General features: G+C 28.9%; 2 protein-coding genes across 27 annotated transcripts in view; one reads left to right on the top strand and one right to left on the bottom strand.

Annotated features, from left to right (window-relative positions):
• Positions 1 to 882: 882 nt before the first annotated feature.
• On the bottom strand, positions 883 to 1743 carry LOC136074551 (E3 SUMO-protein ligase ZBED1-like). Its single transcript, XM_065786883.1, has one exon. It carries the CDS (start codon positions 1741 to 1743, stop codon positions 883 to 885), a length of 861 nt encoding a protein of 286 aa, XP_065642955.1.
• Positions 1744 to 6447: 4704 nt separating this feature from the next.
• The window catches only part of LOC136075442 (uncharacterized), a 131096-nt gene continuing 115232 nt past the window's right edge, over positions 6448 to 22311 (top strand). For 4 of the 26 annotated variants that reach the window (XM_065788665.1, XM_065788664.1, XM_065788659.1 and 1 more), the window contains exons 1-2: positions 6494 to 6634; positions 14232 to 14284. In XM_065788665.1, coding sequence (XP_065644737.1) covers positions 14252 to 14284 — 33 coding nt within the window. In that variant the 5' untranslated portion in view covers positions 6494 to 6634; positions 14232 to 14251. Of the gene's footprint in view, positions 6635 to 12980; positions 13022 to 14231; positions 14285 to 22311 lie in introns of all 26 variants that reach the window. The other 22 variants (XM_065788657.1, XM_065788656.1, XM_065788658.1 and 19 more) reach the window with 13 other exon arrangements.

The raw sequence follows: 22311 nt of genomic DNA, 5'->3' as shown, positions 1-22311 counted from the left end.
ATAATAGAATATAAGATATAATCAAACAAACAAAAAACCAAAAATAATGGAATTTGGCGCTCATTTAGAATACTGGAATTCATGGTTCATTACCTTTTAGAAACTTAAAGGACTTCAACAATTTTACCGTATTTAAGCTCTTTGTTTTTTTAAAAGTATTCTATTGTTTTGGTCCACGATTTACTGTTCCGTATATAGAATACTTGCTACTAATTTTTGGCAATTTATAATTATTCCAATGGAATATTCTAAGAGGAAACTTTTTGTTCACAAAAAGTTTTTCTTGGTAAAGTTATCAATATAGTGTTTTGGAATCAAGATGGCAATTAGACGTTCCTTTGCCTATGTAAAACTGCATAGTGGGCAAAAGAAAGTCTGCAAGACGTTCTGAAGACGTCTGTTTTAGACCAGGAGAAGTCTCAACTTGTCAAAGGAGAGGCGTCTACATGATGGGCCAATTTAATCGCTTTTCGTCCGTCCTAAAGAGATGAAATATAGACGTAACTAGGACGTTACATGAGACGTAAATGGACGTACATCCAACATCCTGCGGATGTCCTTAGGGCAACCTATACCCACTGGGCATTCTTGAGAACTGTAGGTTTTATATTTAAAATTGTGTATAAAATCCGGAGTTTATGACTATGCCATACTAGTTTTTGTAAACAATGCTAACTAATAACTAATCAAACTATAATACGCTTTTGCTACAGAGAAAAATAAGTTAATTATAAAAAAAAAGACAAAAAAGAGTTATCTAATATTATTTATTTGCAAAAATAAGTTTTCCTAACATATTTTTCAAGCAAAACATGTTAAAACATTACTTACTTGGTTCTTTTTCCTGTTTATTCAAACTCAAGCCCTATTTTGAAAAGCTCTTTAATAACCATGAGCGAGACTAGGTTTTTTCTGGATGATCGGACGACATTTCCATTTTCCTGAGTCTAGAACTGCACATTGCAAAATATGATTATTGCACAAGTATTGGTCAAAGGGCTTTGACAATTTGGCTGCAAGTTTCATGTTTCTTGCCTGGTCGTTCACGCAGTACATTGGCAAATCAGCAGGCAAAATTAGTTCTTCTAAGGAAGAATCCAGCTTTCCTTCAATTAAGATACCTGTGTGTCTGCCTGGGAACTGTTGGACATGGGGTGTCCAGTGATGTAGTCTCCAATTTTCGTCAAAAGCATGAAAAGTCCAAGAGATGTAGCTGTCCTGAGCTCTAGAAGTCCGAAGGTCAGAAGTAAATGCAGCACTTTTTAAATTTGGTGTAATCTCCGTTATTATGCTCTTCATTCCAGCTTGAACTTCTCTTGACCGAATTGAAAGCTTTCTTGAATATGTTGTTCTGGGATAAAGACTCAATTTAGGGTTTGCAATGTCAAACTTTTTATTGAAACCTCTTCCTTTGACTGCTGAAAAGGATGCCAGGTCAGTGCAAAAGTAATCCAGCATTGCAGAGTCAAACTGTTTTTGAATGGAATTGTTTTTGTCATATTTGGACTTTGTTTCAAGCATTTCGACCATGGTTCGTTGTTTCTTCTTAGGAGGAGAAAGAAGAGAGTTGTCAGTTTTTTCAGAATACTCAACGTAATCTTGGCTGTGTTTTTTTTCGAGGTGACGATGAAGTCCGCTTGTGTTTCCATCTTTTGTTTTCAAAGACTTTTTGCACGCCTTGCATTCAACACCGTCACTTGTTTTTTGAAAATATCTCCAGATTTTGTTTTTTCTTGGTGACATTTTTGATCGTTGAAATGAGGCAAGAACATTTCTTTTCAATATGAACAATATGTGTCAAGTTGAATTCCACTGGTAAACTAATGAAATTAAGTCGAAAGTGCACCATTTTATACAAAAAGTTTTTGTATTTAAAATCTAATTAAAAATATTTAAAATCTAATTAAAAATTTTTTAATTAGATTTAAAAAAAAAATCTAATTAAAAATTTAATTTGTTTTTGTCAAAAACAAATTAAATTATTAATTAGATTTATTAAAATCACGGAGTCAAAATATTAATTAATTAAAAAAACAAATTATTAGGCATTTTGTAAATAATAATAATTTTTAATTTGGAAATTAATATAATATTTAAGTGTCGTTCTACTTCTCGCGAGAATTTTCTATTTCTTGTTTCTCACGAGAAGTCCCATTTCTCACGAGAAACGAGAACGAGACGAGATCTCGCTCATGGTTACTCTTTGAAAATATTACAATTGTTTAAATTAATAATACACTTCTTCAGTTTTTTAAAGGAATAGAAATGCTTCAAAAAAAAAAAGTTATATAAAAATATATTATCAAATTTAATTTTTTACTTAATCAATAAAGTTGGTTACATAGGTTTTAGATAGTCAATGAAGAAAATGAAGTTGTATATTAAAAAAATTTTAACTTTTTATTACTAGCATTTCAAGTTACAACTTTTATGCCATATATAGTATTTAAATACATCTACTTTTGAAATACAAGTTTTTGGTTCATATTATCAGTTTTACTGTTAATAAAAAGCAAATAAAGTTGAGATGCTTAGAAGCTTACAGCCATTTGAAGCACGGTACCGAATTAGAAAAATGACGTTGAAACAACGTTGCTCTGACGTCTTCCATACCATCGGAAAGACGTTGGTATGATGGTATAAATGGAACAGTGGTAAAATGTCATTTTGCTAACGTTATTGCAACGATGTAAAAATGACGTTGTAACAAAGTTATATTTGAGTTGAATGACGTTAGAAAGACGTTAGAGCAACTTTAAATTCCAAGAAAAAAAAAGTTATAAAGACGTTATGCAAACGCTATATTTTGAGCATAACGGCGTTGAGACAATGCCTTATTTATCGTTGTTAAGACGTTTAAATAATGGCAGTAATAAAACATAGGCCAACGTTATGTTAATGACGTTGGTCAATTGTCAACAAAAACGTTTTCCAACGTTTTTCTAACATATTCACAATGTTATTTTCTCACTGCAAAAAACAATAAAGCACAATGTTACACTGTTTAAGATCGTGCTGTATTGTTCTTTTTTTCTTTTATTTATTAAGGTCATACATGGAATTTTAGTCCAGATAATAATTGAATACGGAAATGAAAAGACTCAAAAATAATAAACCTTGCAATACATTTATTTCATAGTTTTAAAATTGTATACAATAATTTAGAGTAAAACTAGTTTGACTTTTAATTTCTTTCCAAATTTCAAACGTATCACAAATAATTCGCGTAACCTAAGTAATTCGCGTATTCACTAAAAGAGGAAAAGATATGAAAAAACAAAATGTTACAAACAAATTCAATTTTAAGCATTGTCAAAAACGTAATAAAATAACATTTTGAATGAACAAAAGGAAATACCAGAAATACCAGAAATTGGACTAACTTGCTATTTGATGCTCACTTGAGTTTTTCAGCTTTCCAAAGAAAATTATTGACTGCAAATCGTTTAGCAACATCATCTAAAATAAAATAAAAGTTCCTCAATAAACTGCAAAACTAATGAAAATGCCGCCCAAAGGTACTTAATTGAATAAATAAACAAAATTTATTCAAACACACACAATTATGACATTATGAAAAAATAAGCATTTCTTGTTTTACCTTTGAACTATCTTTGCGTTTGAGTTTAGATTTCAGTAAAGTTTTCCTTTTTGCAGGGGTTATTAAGGCAAGGGCGATATTTTAGTAAAATTTTTTTTGTTTTTTATTATATTATATATATATATATATATATATATATATATATATATATATATATATATATATATATATATATATATATATATATATATATATATATATATATATATATATATAATATAAAAAAATATATATATATATATCCGGAGATTGAGGCGGCCAATCCATCACCGTTAGGTGGTTGTCTTGAAACCACTGCTTGACTACTTTTGCTGTGTGCTTCGGATTGTTGTCTTGCTGAAAAACCCATTTTATTGGCATATTCCATTCAGCATGAGGTAGCATAACATCTTTCAGGATATTTTTATACATAAAACGGTACATTATTCCATCGTTTCGATGTATTGGACCTAGACCGATAGCAGAAAAGCACCCCCAGGCCATTACATTGCTTCCACAATGCTTCACGGTCTTATGGCAGTAACGCAAATCAAGGCGTTTTCCGGCCGGTCAACGTACACGGTAAACGCCATCGCTCCCAATGATGTTGAACTTCGATTCATCAGTGAACAGGACAGCTCACCATTTCTGCACATTCCAGTTAATATGAGATGTAGCAAACAGGAGTCTTTTCTTCTGGTTTTTAGTGGAATCAGCGGTCTCTTTGGAGGGCGTCGAGAAAACAATCTGGCTTCAACAGTACGTCGTCTGATTGTTTGGTCCGATACAGGCAGCTCTAATTGCCTTTGTATCTCGATTGATGATATCCAGGAATCCTTCTTGACGTATCTGACGATCATAGAATCCTCTCTAGAAGTGGTGGAACGCGGTCTTCCACCTTTGTTACCTGCTGCCAACTTCCCCGTAGAACGATATTTGGAACATAATCTTGATACGGTCCATTTTTTCACGCGATATTTATCACAAATACTTTTTTGTGACATTCCACTTACGTAATCGCCAATAATTTTCTTTCTTCGTTCCAATCCATGACTGTCAGAAGCTTCGATAAAACACTTTGGTAAAACTCACTTCGATAAACTGTCTTCATAATTCTGACTGATTGACTTCCACATACTGACTTAATTACATTTCGATTTACATGTCTCTTATATAGTAAAATAAACCTGTGTGAACCTGTTCTGGAAGGTTCTAGATGCTTCTTTTCGATGCTTCTGGAAGCTTCTGGATGCGTCTGGATGCTTCTGAATGTTTCTGGATACTTCTGGATGCTACTGGATGCTTCCAGATGTTTCTTCTGGATACTTCTGGAAGCTTCTGCATGCTTCTGGAATCTTCTGGAAGCTTCTGCATGCTTCTGGAAACTTCTGGAAACATCTGGATACTTTCTTTAATTATTAAAAAACTTCTGTGACGTTGGCACGGACCAGACTTAAGAAAACGAAACAAATAAAAAAGTTGCACTTGTTTTGTCCGCTGCTAAACGGCACTTGTCAACGAAATTCTGCCTGTGTTCTGTCACCTAATTGCTCATGTTATGGCATGCCATGACTCCAGACTTCTTAATTCTTTGCTGTGGTATTATAGTTCGTATCGTTTTTAAGACATGTAAAATTAGAAACACTTTTTTGCATTGTTCGATGTTGGTTGCAAGTGTTTTGTCCAATACTATATATATATATATATATATATATATATATATATATATATATATATATATATATATATATATATATATATATATATATATATATATATATATATATATATATATATATATATATATATATAGTATATATATATATATACATATATATATGAAATAGATTTGATGCCTGATGTCTATGCGTTATTTGGGAGTAATTACTCAAAAAACCCCGAATAAAACCAATAGCTTTCCTTTATTCACCCGGCTTAATCGAAATATTGATGAAAGGTTTTAAATTTTTATTGTATTATAATTGTAACCACTATTTTAACAGCCTTGCTTTATTTATATCTTGTCAAGCCAACGTCGGGTTAAGTTCAAAATAAAATAAGGTTGTTAAAATAATACGTACAACCCAAATATAATAAAAAACTGAAAGCTTTCATCAATATTTCATTAATCAAAATCGTATATAGTGCCGTTATAGTTTTTGCGGCACTTATTTAAATATGCTGACAATTTCTTTTATGTTTAAAAAATGAGAAAATAACAAATAAAAAATTAAAAAAAACAAACTAAAAAACAATCTTTTTATAGAGTTCCTATGTCGCCACATAATGGCTCAATAAAAAGATTGCGGTGACTTTAGTATCTTTTCTGAGCTCCTGCTTGTTTTTTATAAATCCAGTTTTTTTGAAGAATGCATTCCTTTATTATGATATTTTCTTATTTATATGAGCAGGAGATAAATTTAAATTAAAAAAAAAAAATACTAAATAATTTTTGATAGAACAATAGTTTTTTCATTATATATGTATTAGTAAAAAATTAAAAATAGATTCTACGATTACACTCCTAATCTCCTTATAAATCAAGAATGAGTTCATTAAATAATGTTTTTTATAAATAGGTTTTTGATGCACATCATTCTGTTCTTTATCTTTTGCATATTTTTTTACTTAATTACAATAGTTATTATGGACATACATATTTATTATACATGTTATATATATATATTAAATATTTATACAGGCTACTCTAATGTGTTCTAAAATTACTCCAATGTGTTCAAAATATGAAAAACTATCGGAGTGACTTAATCTGGTTTTGTTATTAATTTGCGGAACGTAAAATTAATAACAAAACCAGATTAAGTCACTCCATAACGAAAGTTCTTAGATTACACACTATTAATCTCTAAATAAAATAGGAACGATTAATGAGTAATGTAAAAGGAATGTATTTTTTTTATTAAGTTTTTGATGCTTAGTGTTCCGTTTTATATTTTTAACTTTTTTTGTGCGTAACTTTACCAGATCTTTTTGGGTTTTACTTCATTTGTTTCTATAAAATTAAGAAATCTTATTACCATTCTGCTGTTAAAGGTAACACCAATTTTTGTTTAGTTAAAAAGCCAATTAATATATATTTTACCCAGCATTGGTAATTATTGATGATAAAAGTATTATGTTTTTAGTTGATAATAAATTTTTATGTCCGCAAATGGTAGAATTTTATTTTTAAAATGAATATACGTCATTAAATAAAAAATTCAAAAAAAAAAAAAATTCCAACAAAATATTTGTTTGGTTTTACTATTTTTACATATTTGGCGCTATCCAACCCCATTAAACATTTTAATATTAGGTATATATTTCAATTGTACATATCTGTATCTATCTCTTATACGGGATAGTATCATTTCCCAGTGGGCACGGTAACGTTCAGAAAACGTTTTTTAAACATGTATTAAAAATTTTACTTTAGGTGTTTTCTCAGTCTAAAGGAAATGGTGATGGGGCGGTTTTAATAAACGTTCAAAAAACGTTTTTTGGACGTGTAATGGATGCGTTTATTTTGGGAGCTTTTTCCGCCCAAATGTAACGATTTGACAATTTGACTATTTTACAACTCGTTATGAGTTCTAAAAAAGTAAATAAGAAATACTGGTTAGAAAACAAATGATTTGAAACAATCAAACTGTTACATTTGGACGAAATATCATTTTTAAATAAGAAAAATATATCCTATTTAAATTTTGTAGTAAAATTTAATAAGTTTTGTTTTAATTAAAAACTTTATTAAATTTCACTGAACAGACAAATTTATTATTTAAGTTATAATAGCATTTTAAAAGCATTGTAAATTGAAAAAAGTATGACATTTGTTTAAATTACATGTTTTATGTTAACAAGAATTACAATTATACTTTTTTCATCCTCAGCCCTAGGAGCTCTTTTTAAACACTCTTCTTTCAATTGATCAATAGTTTTGTTTGATAGTCTTTCCATCGCCAGTACACCTACAAGCAAAAAAAGCCCAAACTAAGTTCATATTTAGATTATCATTTATTTGGCGTGTTGTAAATACTTTTAAAACACATTGCAATCGATTATATTGGATGCATCATGACATTTAAAGCAAAATGGTAATAGCCATTAGACTACTAACCAACCTCAAAAGAAAGTCAGAAAATTTAAAGAAATAAATTTGTTCTTACATTTGCTTTTTAAATGTTATAAAATTATAAAATATTTGAAACTGAAATAAACTAGACATAGTATAGGGGAACCTATTGTACCTTTTTCCACGTTGTACCTTTGGTCACTCTACTCTGTCGGCTTACTATTATTGTTTTAAAAAAAATGGCACGTGAAGTGCCATTTGAAATAATAGTCCATGAAAACTCTTCTTACCGTAAAACATCATACTTGGGATAGATGGTATCGATCCACAGGTAATTATAAGATTTGGCTCTTAAAAAGTAAATATTTGTGTTAACTTTATTCTGAATTTAAAACTGTGATAAATTGTTGCTTGATTCATCTACGACATTATAAACATTACCCAACATATTTTTTTTGTTATGGAATAGTTTGGATGATTATGTCTGACCGTAAATGGGGTTTAAGGCAATAATTGTTAAAGAAACCCATCTTGTGTACCTTTGACCAGACTAGAACGTTTTAACTTTGACCGACAAAAACTGTTTCCTCGGTTATTTGCGGACTTTAAGAGGGCAAATTTATAAAAATTTATTATTTCCTTGATTAGGCGTTTGTGCTATATTGCTTTTTAATGAAAAATTGTTTTTAGTATTAAGGTAATGAAATAATTCCATTGAATTTCAATGCAATTCAATATTTATTCTTGGACCACTACTACACTTAGAATAATCAATTTTGTTAATTTAGTTAGTTGAACAGCTGAAGCATTATTATTGTCAAGTTCATTTTATTACCTAATTTCTGCACACCTATAGGGATTTAAATGTTTAAAAATAGTTATTTAATTCTGTTAATATATTTTAGTTTTAAAATGCCAAAGAGCAAGGTTGGTGTTTTTCGGAAAAAGATTTCCGAAACGGATATGCTTAATCCCGTGAATTTTGTGCTTCAACAAAAAATGAGTTTAAATGAAGCTGTAAGACATTGCACATTAAAAAATCAACTTTGATATATCAGTTGAAGCAGTTTAAAATATCTAGTAGTTGCGAATATTTATATTCACATACCAAGCCAAAAAAATATTCTTAACAGAAGAAGAATTAATTTTTGTAAACTACTTGGCAGGTGTTGCAAATATGCATTATGGACTTCCATTAAAGCAGATAAGGTCCTTTGCATATGAGTATGCTTAAGCAAATCATAAAAAGATTGAAACGTCTTTAAAACACAACCTACAAGCCTAGGTAGATCTTCTGCATTCAATAAAGAAACCGCAAGAATTGTATATAAAAATTACAAAAATGTTTTAGATCGTTATCATTTTGACCCATCAAATATTTGGAACTGTGATGAAATAGAAATTACCACAGACCACGTACCACCAAAAATTCTAGCTAAAAAGTAAAAAACAAATAAGGAGCATGACTAGTGCTGAAAGAGGCAATAATGTAACAATGATTGCAGCCATTGATGCCACTGGAAATAGCTTCCCACCATTACTGGTATTTCCACGTGCTAAATTCAAAGACTAGATGTTAAATAAGTGTCCTCCTGAAGGTGTAGGAGCAGCTAATAAGTCTGGATGTTCAAATGAAGTCATTTTTGTGCAATTTATTAAACATTTTATTAGAAATGTGCAACCATCAATTGAAAAACCTGTTCTTTTGTTAATGGATAATCATGAGACTCATGTAAACATTTCTGTTATTGAGTTAGAAAAAAATCGGGCACAGTTTTAATGACATGTCATCCTCACACAACCCATAAAATGCAATGTTGATTGTGGTATTTTTAGACCATTTAAAACTTTTTATAATAATGCCGTAAATAACTGGATGATATTACCAGGCATTGCTGGTAAACCAGTTACAATTTATGATATATGTTACCTTGTTGGTCAAGCTTATCCTAATGCTTTTGTACCAAATAATTTTATAAACAATTTTAAATGTACTGGATTTTATCCATTTAATGAAAATATTTATACTGATTTTGACTTTTTAGCTGCAAATGTTACTGATAGGCCAATACTGAATATACTTGATAATGAAAGTGAAATTGTTTCTGGAAATTTTTTAATTGTCAAGTTGGCCGGAAAGAAATTCTCTAGACTTTATGTTGCAGATTTTCAGTTAGAGAAGTTATAGAAGTTGTTGGTATAGTTTATAAAACTATGTATCTTAAGAAATCAGGAGACTTTTGTGACAAGTTTATAAGAGAAGATGACAATCTTTATGATGTGGAACTTTAGGACATTTTTATGAAACTTCCACCGCCAAATATTGATCACGGTTCATCTAAACGTCAATATATATTATGTTTGATGTTGATCTGACATGAATAATTAATATATTATACTCTTTATTATCTTTTTTTTTTTGTCATCTTTAAAATATTTCCTATAAAAAGCATTATGATCATATGTAAATGAATATAGACCACCAGCTAATATAAGTTATAAAAATATATTTTTTGTATCTAAAATAATAAAAATATCTGTATATATTAGAAAACATGTTTTGAAAAATTAGGTTGCATTTGAAGTTTTAGACCTTAACCCAAATTATTTCATGTAAGTAGCATCTAAAGAAAATATTTGAATTTATCTATATAGTTATAATAACTAATTTAATTTAAAAAAAATTAGTTATACTATTAGTAATACTGACTGAGTATCGTAACTTCGATACACAAGTCTTTGCAAGATTAATTTATTATTATTATTTTTAAGACAATTAGGATTGATTACAAAATAGTTAGATTTGTTTTTTTATTGATATAAGGTAGGCCAGAAGTTGCTATATAATATATAACAAGCTAATATATTAAAGAGGTTCAAACATTACATGATTTTTTAATAATAACATTTTGGTCAAAGGAACAACGCGCATCGGTCAAAGGTACAACGTACGTGTTGTACCTTTGAGCAGTTGACTTCTTTTTTTAAAATGCGAGAAAAAGATTCTTCTTAGTCAAATGAAAAAAAAGTCCTAAGTATAGTTTTTGGGCAAAGTATGAGAAAATATTGTATAGTTTGAATGGTTTAAATTTGCTCAATAAACAACGCAAAAAACGCCTTAAAGCAAAAAGTGGTCAAAGGTACAACAGGTTCCCCTACTCATAAACTCCAAACATAATCTTATATTTATATTATCTTTATGTTTTAAATGTTTGTTTGAAATAACTTCATAACATGGCTTATTTCATTAATTACTATATATATTTGTGCAATAGGGTTATGTTTTGAACGTACCAATTTTTTTTTAAGTTATTACAAGTAATTCTCAAACTCAAATGCTGATATATTATCCAGAGGTGTGTTATAAAATTGCATATCATTGTATATGTGCAAAAGATTATGTGCATTGTAAACACAAAAAAGTATGAAGGAACGCAGCTCAGTCGCTTTTCACCTGTTTAGTTCAAAAAGACGTTGTGGTTGCCTTGAAAAGACAACTTCAATTTATTATTAAATTGTTATTGAATTTAATTATTAGATTTATTATTGAATTAAATTAAATTATTACAGGACAACAACAACAACAAAAACAGTTTAAAAAAGTTATAAAGTTCGAAATCTTTAATTTTTCAACTTTTTACCTGTGTATTCAACTTCAGAAGATTTAATAATGTTTAATGCAGAGCTTTCTTTACATCTTCCACATCGTCCAACGGTAATTTAAGAAAACCAGATTTTTGACCTAAACTATACTGTTTACCTTAAAATACTTTTATTTTTGAAGATGACTCTATTATGATATCAATATGTGGACTTGGTTCTTACTAAAACTCGGTTTTAAAACATGCATTTTCTGAAATAATAAACAATAACAACAAGATTTTAAATGAATAATATATAATTATTAAACATAATGATTATTTAAACCGCATTACTTAAAACCAATAAGCCCCAGTTTAATTTTTTTACCAATTTTACAACAAGATTAACAACATTTGTTATAAAATTTATTATGACATCTAAAAGTAGATATAAATATATAACAAAAATATAATAATAAAAGAAGCAGAGAAAAAATTAAACAAAAAATTACCAGCTTTTTCAATTTCAATTCTAGAAGTGTCCGTATCTATATTCATGCAAATGTTACAAATACCTTTTTAGCCATGTCTAAATGAATGTTATTGATTTGAAACTTTAACCAAGTAACATCAGGAGCCACCCAGTTGCTAATATAATGGCTAAATAATAAATAAGTAATACAAAACAGAGCCTCTAAGAAAAGAAATGAAGAAAATTAATCATAGTTAAATGTGGTAAATATAAACATTAATAAACGATAGCTGAAAAAAACAGAAATAATAAACAATAGCAGAGAAAAGTAAATGTCATTAATTGTTATGTGAATGAAAAGTTGTTAGAGTAGAGCATAAATGGGATGCGCAAGAGTGTCAGGCGTGGAGCAGAATCATTCGTTTTATAAATGGATACCAGTTGTTTTGTGTTATTAGCAAAGTAAACATACATTATAAATGCGTATCATGGATGTCTCACAGATGGAATTGATTCTGTGATCTGATGTGGTTTATGATCTGGTTCAAAATGGTAATATTGATATGGTTAGATAAAGTTGTTCGTGCTATATTTAATTTCTATTTAGTCAATATGTTTTCATGCTGTTCTTCGTTTTATATTTATATTATAACTAACTTTGGTGTATTTAAATACAAATATACGGGGGAATTTAAAATTAGTTCAATTTATACAGTGTTTAGTAAAATAATTTGTTTTTACTTAGTTTAATTTTTATGGTATATTTATGACAATAGTTTTATATTTAGTTTATACGCAAATTAGTTATACGTTTTAGTATAGTTATTCTTTTAGTATTTAGTTTAAATTTAGTTTAAATTAATGCTATAAATATTTGTTTTGTATTTAATTTTTTTTATTCTAGTTGTGCGGTTTAGTGATGGTATTCGTTTTGTTTTTAGTTTATATTTTATTTCAATTTTGAACGGTTTATTGAAAATATTCGTTTAGCTTTTGTTTATATTTAAATTACGTTTATACAGTGCGGTATACCTACTCATTTTATATCGAGCTTATACGGATGACTTGACACTAAACCAGGCTATACAACGAATATGTTGAAATAAGATAATTTGACGCAAAGTTTAAAAGTCTTTAACAAAAGCCACTAAACCGAAAAAATTAAAAGTAATAGTAAAGTAAATTTTAATTATAGTATTTTGGTGTTTGCAAAGAAACACTAATTAAATTATTTTTTAATATAAACTAATTTTTTTTAACTTTGTTGTTTAGGCTGGTTTGGCGCTTAACCATTTATATGTAACTAACTTAATGTAAATATTTGTTTTATATTTAATTTACCTTAAATGGTTTAATAAAAATATTCGCTTTTCATGTTTATTCTTTATTTAGTTTTAATTAATTTTACAGTACAGTCCAATTCTTTTATTCTAAAATTAGTTTGTATAATTTGAACGATTAATGCCCGTGGTAAATTTGACACATGGGAAGAAAAAGTATTACACTTTCAACCCGAGCCTTCCCACTTACAAGAAAGAAACAAGGGAACTTGTTTGTTGTGTTTACGTATAAATTTGCATTAGTTAATGGATACATAAGGTAGAAAAAATTTAATTAATAATCTAGTTATGGCAGGAATAACTATAAGTAGTACTTACCAACACACCAATAGCAGAAACCCAAACAGATTCCCATTTGCTTTTATCACTGAAAAGACCATCACCTTCCAAGAATCTTTTTAATACTATAATACCTATAGCATAAAGTTCTACTTAAAAAACTTTATCTGGCAAGGTTTTGAAGCTATTAAAAAGTTATTTAAGCTATAGAAAATTAAAGGTGTCAACATGCGGGCTACCTCAAGGATCTGTCCGAGGACCTCTACTATTTCTTATTTACATGAATGATCTCTATGAAGCAACTAATTTAATGGCAATTATGTTATGCTCTGCTGGCAGCACGATTTGGTTTTTTATCTCATAGTAATGTAAGGACAATATTTCATAATATGAACTTGGAATTAAATAAACTTTCTCTTAATATTCAAAAAACAAAATGTTCTCTATTCATCCAAGCAATAAAAAACATCTACTTAGTGACTTATCTTCTCTTTTCAAAGATGACGTGCAATTTAAAAGAGTAAAAGCATGTTAAATAAACTTTAATCCAGCTTCACCACTCTTTCATTAAATCTGATCTAAACTATGCTAATACTGCTTGCGAAAGTTTTCAAACAACGTTTTTATCATGCCAAGCTACTTTTAATTTAAATGAATAATTTTAATATATAACAATTGAATATTTTTAATATACTGTCTTTTATGTTTAAATGTAAAACTCTCATATTTTTGATTTCCTTTTATAATTTGAACTTTTTAAAAGTTAAAAACACTTTATTAACAACAAATTATTTGAAAATGAATTAAAAAAAACAGAATTCTCTTTGATAGACAGTATTTTTTGAATCTTTCAAATTGGTTTTTAACAACAATGTCATCAATTTCAACTAATTTTTTTCTTCAGTTATATTCAAAATCCAGGTCATGAATGTTTTACGTCCTTTTTCACCAAAAAAAGTAAGAATTTTTTTAACCAGATTTATTTGTCAATTGTCAAATTAAATTAAATATATATATATATATATATATATATATATATATATATATATATATATATATATATGTATATATACATATATATATATATATGTATATATATATATATATATACACAGGAATACATGGATCAAATGGATGAACTTGCAATCCATTCTTTTCAATACATAGATAGAGTCTACGGAAAGTGCGGTTATTAATAGAATGCAACACAGATACAGGCACGTCGCAAATGCTTGTTGAATCACTGTTTTCAATTCTTTTTTGGTTTTCACCTTCTACCTAACAATTTTCGGTTTTTGAGTCCCCCACAGAGCATTTTTGCAGGAAGAAAGATCTGGGCTACCTTGATGCCATGGGGTCGGTCCAAATTTACCTGCCCAGCGATCTGCAAAATTTTGATTCAGAAATTTCCTCGTTTTTAGGGCAGTGTGAGCAAGGTGCTCCATCGTGCGCAAATATGAAGAAAGCAAAATGGGTTTTTTATTTGCAGGCATGCGTTTTTCATTTTGCAGGCACAGCTTTTGCTTAGAGCTGGCAAAAGCTGTGTCTGCAAAAGCTGAATATAAGAATCAGTTGTTTGGAACCCTCCATGAAAAACGGCCGTATCAAGTACTTTGCAGACATTGCTGCCCATGCCATAACTGTTGGCGGATGATGGGCAATTTGTTCATAAAAATGTGGGTTTGCCTTGCTCCACATGCAGATTTGTGATCCTTTACCTTCTGCATAAAAAGCACGATCATCACTGAAAAAAATATTGTCACGACGTCTGGCATCATTATACGTATTCAATACTTCCTGACAAGAAGTTACTCGTGTTTCATAATCAGCTTCACTTAAGAATTGTACTTTGACTGGCTTCCAACTTCTGAAGCCCAGATCTCTCGGTGTTAGCCACAAAGTCGTTCGGGACATGTTAAGCTCCTCTGATCTTTGACTGGAAAATAAAATAATGAAAGTAATAGTTTAATAAATAATATTGTATTGATTCAATAAATAAAAGTAAATGGAGACCTACCTTAATGATGCCTTGGGATTCTCTTGAACTGATTGCTGCACTGTGTTGTGTGTGTCACCACGTTTATTTGGACGACCAGGATGATGTTTGTCAAGAATGGATACAGTTTGGAATAATTTTTCTGACCACAATTTAATATATTCTGCACGAGGTGGTTCACAGTCAAACCGTTCACATAATTTGGTCTTCACTGCTGAAACAAACTGGTCGCTCTCATAATACCATACAGAGGCCAAAACACGATACTCAATTGTATATTCTCTCTGGTCAGCCATCTCGAAATAATTGTATAAAAAAAAAATTAATCAATAAATTAATTAATTAATTAAAAAACATTTATTGTAAATAAATAAATTAAGAAAAAGTTGCTTAAATTTAGACATAAATAAATACAGCAATTTATGAGTATGAATTTATGATCATAGATTTCTGAAAGTGACTGTGAATTACAAAACGCACTGTATTTGAAGACAATATAAAGTAAAAGTTTATTTGTTAAGATTTATAGAGATTGGCTTTATATACATACAGATTTAAAGTTAGACTTTCACCTGAAAATTGCATTGTGTAAACATCTCCTTATTTTGATCTAAACCATTTATTTCCGCTAACAAAAACTATTTTTTAGTTTTAATATTTCGTTAGTTAACGTTTCAGCGTTGCCAAGTTGATAGAGCGCAGAGGTTCTAAACAAAAACCCAAGGTTTCAGTCCTACCACTGGCAATTTAAAAAAAAAATGTTTTTAGATGTTTTAAAATACAAAATACTTGTAAAGTTTTGTAGAGATTATATACAAACATATGTAACAATATTATACACTTTAATAAACGGAAAGATTTTTAAAAATGCTAAAAATTCTAAAAACATGTTTGTTACGAATGTATCATGGTTGAGATACTTATGTTATTTTAATTGTACATTTTATGTTTTTTACAACTAAGTTGAGTTCGTGCAAGGAAAATGAGTATGCAACATGTATATATATAGAATATCAGGGGCGGATCCAGGATTTTTATTGACTGTAGCAAAAATGCCATAAATATTTTTTTGTCTAAAAAAAAATGATCGTTGCTTTTCACAATAGCCAACAGTACTAAAAGTCCAAAATACCAACTGTACTATATGTTCTACATATGCTGATTTGTTGGTCTAAAAGAGCTAAATTTGCAGACATTATGAACTAAAATTCATTGATAGTGGTTGGGAAAGGGTATAACACACCAATTGCGCTAGCTTTGGATGTGCAGTGGGTTATAGTGATACATGAGGTCCCCTTCCACTTGTATAGTTGTACTGTTTAAATATGTATATTTTTCTTCTTGTTAACAATATTAAGTAAAAACGATATATTTGAATATGAAAACGACAAAATCAATCTAAACTTGTTTAAAATTCAATTTTGCCTAATGTAGTTACATTTTTTTTAAAAACGTTATGCTTTATTTAGTGGCTTACTTAAAAATGTAAAATATCTGAATATTAAAATAGAAACTGTAATATAAGTTAAACGATTATAAGATAAACGATTAATATAAGTTCATGAAAAATTCTATAAATATTTTCATTTTTATAATAATAGTCTTCATTTCTTCATTACAACAAACTTTTTGTCAAAAAATGAAAAAAAAGGAACAGGTTTCAAATCATATAAAAAATAAAAACTAAAGTAACAAAAATTTTCAATAAAAATATATTGCTTTAAATAAATAAGGAATGCTTTTATAATCCGAACACCACAAACTTCAGGCATATTATATTTACCAACGATACAATTAACAAATCTCAGCAAATAATAAAAACAAAAGCACCAATGAATAAATGTCAACTTAACAAGACAAACTTAATATGGTCTACACCAAAATCAAACTTTGTTTGATTTTGGTGTAGATAGTTTTCAGTGGTTTTTTATAAATTAATATAGGAAAATATTTTGTGATGATAACACTCAATTTCAATTAAGTAATGCATTAAAGCATAAAAGTATTGAATATGGAAGTTAAACAAACTTTATACTTAATCAAGTTGAAGAAAAGCCATTAAACGGTATTGCTAAAAAGACTTTTTAATCCACCAATTTCAAATGTATTTGGGTAGTGACCAAAGTTTAAAAAGTAATACAATATTCTGGTCAAAATATCATATTCGTTAAGTAAATCATAATTTCAAAACACGTGCTAATGTAAACAAGAGACTTCTTTGGTTCAAAAAATACTTAAAAATATGTCTTTTTAAATTTCTAAATTTTTTATCAAGTAATTCTGTAACAAATTTTCCTTACACAACATATTTGTAACAAAAGTGTTTCTCTTAATAGCGTTTTAATTAGCAATACTATTTTTGAAATGCCTAATAAAATATGACATGTATTGATATTTTATGCTTATTTTCTGATTTTTTCATGCATAATGCTGTATCGCAAAAATCAAAAATAAACTTTCTTTGTTTATTATTTAGATCTCTGAGAAAGCTTTTTAATCATTATTGAACCTAAAATGTATGCCCATACTTTTTAGATTAAAAGTTTTTGATTATATGACATCAAATTTAATAAAACCACCAGTCTTGTTAACGTTTGAGAAGTTTCAAGGTGAATTAGAAGAACATTGTTAGTATTATCAGAAAAAAAAGTTTTGCTTTCTTAGTCCATTATTTTGTATGTTTTTGATAACGTGGAAAAGTCAAACAACAAAAGAGTTCCATCAGTAAATAACCAAAGTTTTTCATTAAATGTTAGAGTTAGATTTTTATCACATATAATTGCCTTTGCTTTGCTATTTGACTCTCTTACTAATTATAAACTTAAATAAATGTTATTAAAACATTTTCAAAAGAAATTTAGGACATCAAACTTGTACTACAAATTTTCATAAAATCTAAAACACATTTCGAAGGAGAAATTTATATCATTGGTTTTTCAAAAGCAAAAACTTACTGATACAATAACATTTTTGTAACATACACCTTGTCACAGAGAATAATTGCTTTTAGTAGAAATTTTCAAAGTAAAAAGTAGAAAGTTCCTTGCAATGTTCCTCTCAGATTTTTTTCAAACAAAAATATCTGTGATGAAAATTGTGCAAAGTGTTTTTTTAGTTTAACCTTTTTGAAGTTTTGATGTCGATCAGATCATATAATAAAGTTCTGCTAGACTTTTTATAACTCGCATTAGGTAAACATTCTATTCAACATGTTTTCTACTCTTTGTTTCTGGGAAATCCATAAATTTTTTAAAACGTTTTTAAACCATTTGACTTCTTCAATGATAAATAACTCGTTGAACAGCAATAAACACATTTCATCATTTTTATAAACATAAACAAATCTCACCATTTTCATTATAGGCTAAATAAACAAACCAACAGACGGTGCAACTTAATTTAGTTTTTATAACTATAAAAGCTTTTCATTTAATGATTGCTACTCACTTCATTAAATAAAGTTTTATAAACAGAAAGTGGATATTTAACAAAATTTCTGTATTTGCAACACAGTTTTTTTTGCTTCAGGTTCTCGCTTGATGAGTTTTAGTCACTCCGTAGGACCACCTTGTTAAAAAAATATTGCAGCTAAATAGCCTCAATGTACAATAAATTTTCAGGGGCATGTATAGAGTTGTTTCAAAACATGACAATTAGACTTATGCTACAGTTGATTTGCCATTTTATTTAACTCCCATTTCAAGTTAAGTTGATATGCTTGTTTTCAAAAATTTATGGGCATGTGAAACAAAACCCGTTAAAAACATGGGTTTTTTAGTGAAGCAATCTATTTTTCCAAATGAAATATTCCCATAACACACTTAACATGGCTTTGATTATGAATACATTTTTGTTTATGAAGCATTTTGACTACTTATAACCTCTACATCTTATTTAAATCATTTTTTTCTTTTGCATGAAAAAAAAACAAAAAAATGTATGTAAAAAATAAAAAAATAAAAACTGAATTGACAGTAGCCATTGCTACACTTGATACAGCCTGGATCCGCTCCTGAATATAAAATCTATAGAACTATAAAGTTGTTTTGTTTTGCATTTTAAATAAAAAAAGATTAAAAAGTAGCAACCTAATGATTTGAACTTGCCCCGAGGCAACCTTAGCTTTTTTTAAAATGTAAGGGGGTTTAAAAAGCAAGAGCATATTTGAAAACTCTAGTTTTATATTTAAATTAAACCATTTTATTAAATTTATTACTTTTAAAATTAATTAAAAGTTAAAACTATTTAATACTGATACAATAAGGATATTTAGAGTTTTACAGCAATTTTACCACGCCCCCGTTATACATTCTAAACCGAGTGCGCAACAGCGACGGAGTTTAGATAACCATCAAAATAGTATACTTCATTATTTTTTGGCTTAACTTTTAGATTAGAAATCGTCCATAAATTACGCAAGGATAAATTTCAAAAATAAACAAATCAAAAAAGTCATGTATAATAAATCTATAAAAATGGGAAAACTTTTGAACGTTACAGATATACATTTAAATAAAAATTTTGCTATAAAAATTGCTATAAATAGAGCAAGATTGAAAAACATTTAAAATTTATTAGTGAAGATCCTAAATCTCCCGAAAAGACACTGATGACAGCGCACTAAACCACTGAGCTATCAATAATATGCGTTAAGGAGGAAAACAAACCTAATTATAAATCTCTTATAAGCTCTAGGTTTGAGAAAAAGGTGCGCCTGTTAATTTTTTTGCTCTTAAATCAATTTTTCAAAATGAATTATTTTACGTAAAAATATTGAAGTAAACAAATAATAGGTATATAAATGATCGGTGTAGAATAGATAAGTATAAAAATGGTAGGTTTGGCAAAGACCCATATTTTATGGGTTCTGAAAGCAAGGATATTTATATTAGGAAAAGTATGGAAAAAGTTGGTATGAAAAAGACTAACAAAAACCCGTTTTTTTACGGGTCACTTCAGCTAGTATATATAAATGTATATATATATATATGGATTATCACTTTACTTAGATAATCTTAACCCAAACAGCAAGGTTTATAATAATCTAATAACTTTTGTCAGAGTATTATAACCTGACAAAAGATATAAATGACACCTTGCACCCGATGTTTATCAACTTTGAAAATCAAACTACAAAAAGCTTTTGTTTTTGTAAATGCAACATATAAATGGGTATTAATGAATATAAATAATAGAAACAGAGTTTTTTAAGATATATACTAACATATGTATAAAAATTTTACAATAAAAAAAAGTTTAAATCGGTAAAAATAGGAAATTCTGTTAACAAGTTTCAAAGATATTTTTTCATAAAATTTTAAAGTTTTTTTGATACTATTTTTATTTTGCGATTCAAAAATATGTTTCTACTAATACTGTTTCTTGAAAAATGACGCAGTTTTTCTGCGTTCTTACTCCAGCTATAATATAATTTTTTGATAGGCCGTACAATTGAATCATTCTCAAACGTATTGAATTTTGCACAATGCATCGATATTGCACAATCCATTAAACAAAGAAGGGTATTTAGATAACAAATGATTATTTTAAGGAAATCAAATAAACTACCGCCGCCAGCATTTGCCCTAATCTCAACTATGTTGTAACCTTTGCCGCCACGCTGGCCAAATCAAGCATGACTCCAGCCTAAACCTCCCTAATCCTGCTTTAATACACCTTATCCTTAATTCTTTACTACCAAAATTATAGGTAATTGCAAACAAACCATTTTTTAAGCATATAATTTGCGCTCTCTCAATGGTACTAAAAAAGACACGTGGTTCACCGACACATGGTTCTACACAACAAAAACAGAGAGAGTATGGAGGAGTTGTGGTAATATATGTAAAAAACATTATTCCAGTAGCTAAAATAAAAATAAACAATTGAACTTGAAGGACATAGAGCATGTATGATGGGTTGTAATGTTTGGCAAGAAGAAAATTACTTTGAGTTGCATTAATCGTTCACACATAAGCGACACAAACCAATAAAAACAACCAATTAAAAACATCTTAAAACGGATAAGCTTATTCATATTATTCTAAAGCAACTTCAATGTCTGCCACAAAACATACGAGCTTGAGTAGGACGGTGCATCAGCAACAGTTGTCTATGTTCAACATAAACATAAAAATGTCATGATGTTCTAACAACCTGAACTTCCTTACACAAACAGTAACTTATTATGCGTATCAAGGAAATAGAAAAAAGCAGCAAAAAAACACACTTGACTTAATTATTGTAGACAAGCGAGACCGAATCATTAAATTACATAAAGGCGACTCAATAGGCCACACACCAGCAGATGAAGTACGCTTCTTCATAACTGGTTCATATGTAACAAACGAAGCCCACATTACTGACAACAACAAAGTAAGTTAAATATGGATTAGAGCAAACTATATCTTATCTCAGCACAAATATTAGCCTTCGACTGGAAAAGCATGTTCAAGCAACCATATTACTTTTTATAAATAGCTGCTTTGAGCAGGAACGAAGTACTATGACGCAAATACCTAAAAGCCGCTAGATGGACATATGATGTAATATAAGCATGCTAAAGAGTCAGCAAGATGGTGAAAGAAGCAACCATCAGCTACGTGCATAAGATTACATCATGCTTCAACTAGGTTCCGAAACGAATTCTTATCCAAGTTAAATATAAGAAAAATAAAATAAAACTATGCACTCACTTGAGGAGGACACTGGAAAATCAACTAAAAACAAGCAAGAAATTTTGTTTCAATTTAGTAACTATTTTCAGTCTCATTTATTGTTGAACATCTAGATCAAATGCCAAAATTCAGACATCAAACATGAGTAAAGTGCAATTTATTAAAGCTAAAATCATTCAAGCAGTCGTTTAGAATAAGCTTAAAGAGCTAGTTGAAAAAAAATTAAAAGACAATGAGGGAATGCAATCTCATATCCCTTGCAATTGCGCTGCTGCGGTCCCTTGCATCCCTTGCAATAGCGCTGCTGCAGT

Source organism: Hydra vulgaris, chromosome 01, assembly GCF_038396675.1.
Source record: "Hydra vulgaris chromosome 01, alternate assembly HydraT2T_AEP".
NCBI classification, from domain to species: Eukaryota; Metazoa; Cnidaria; class Hydrozoa; order Anthoathecata; family Hydridae; genus Hydra; species Hydra vulgaris.
The sequence above is the reverse complement of the archived record's forward strand: the minus strand, read 5'-3'. Positions and strand labels throughout refer to the sequence as shown.

Coding starts and splice junctions, on each gene's coding strand:
- LOC136074551 (XM_065786883.1), bottom strand. CDS start 1,743: ATGTCACCAAGAAAAAACAAAATCTGGAGATATTTTCAAAAAACAAGT.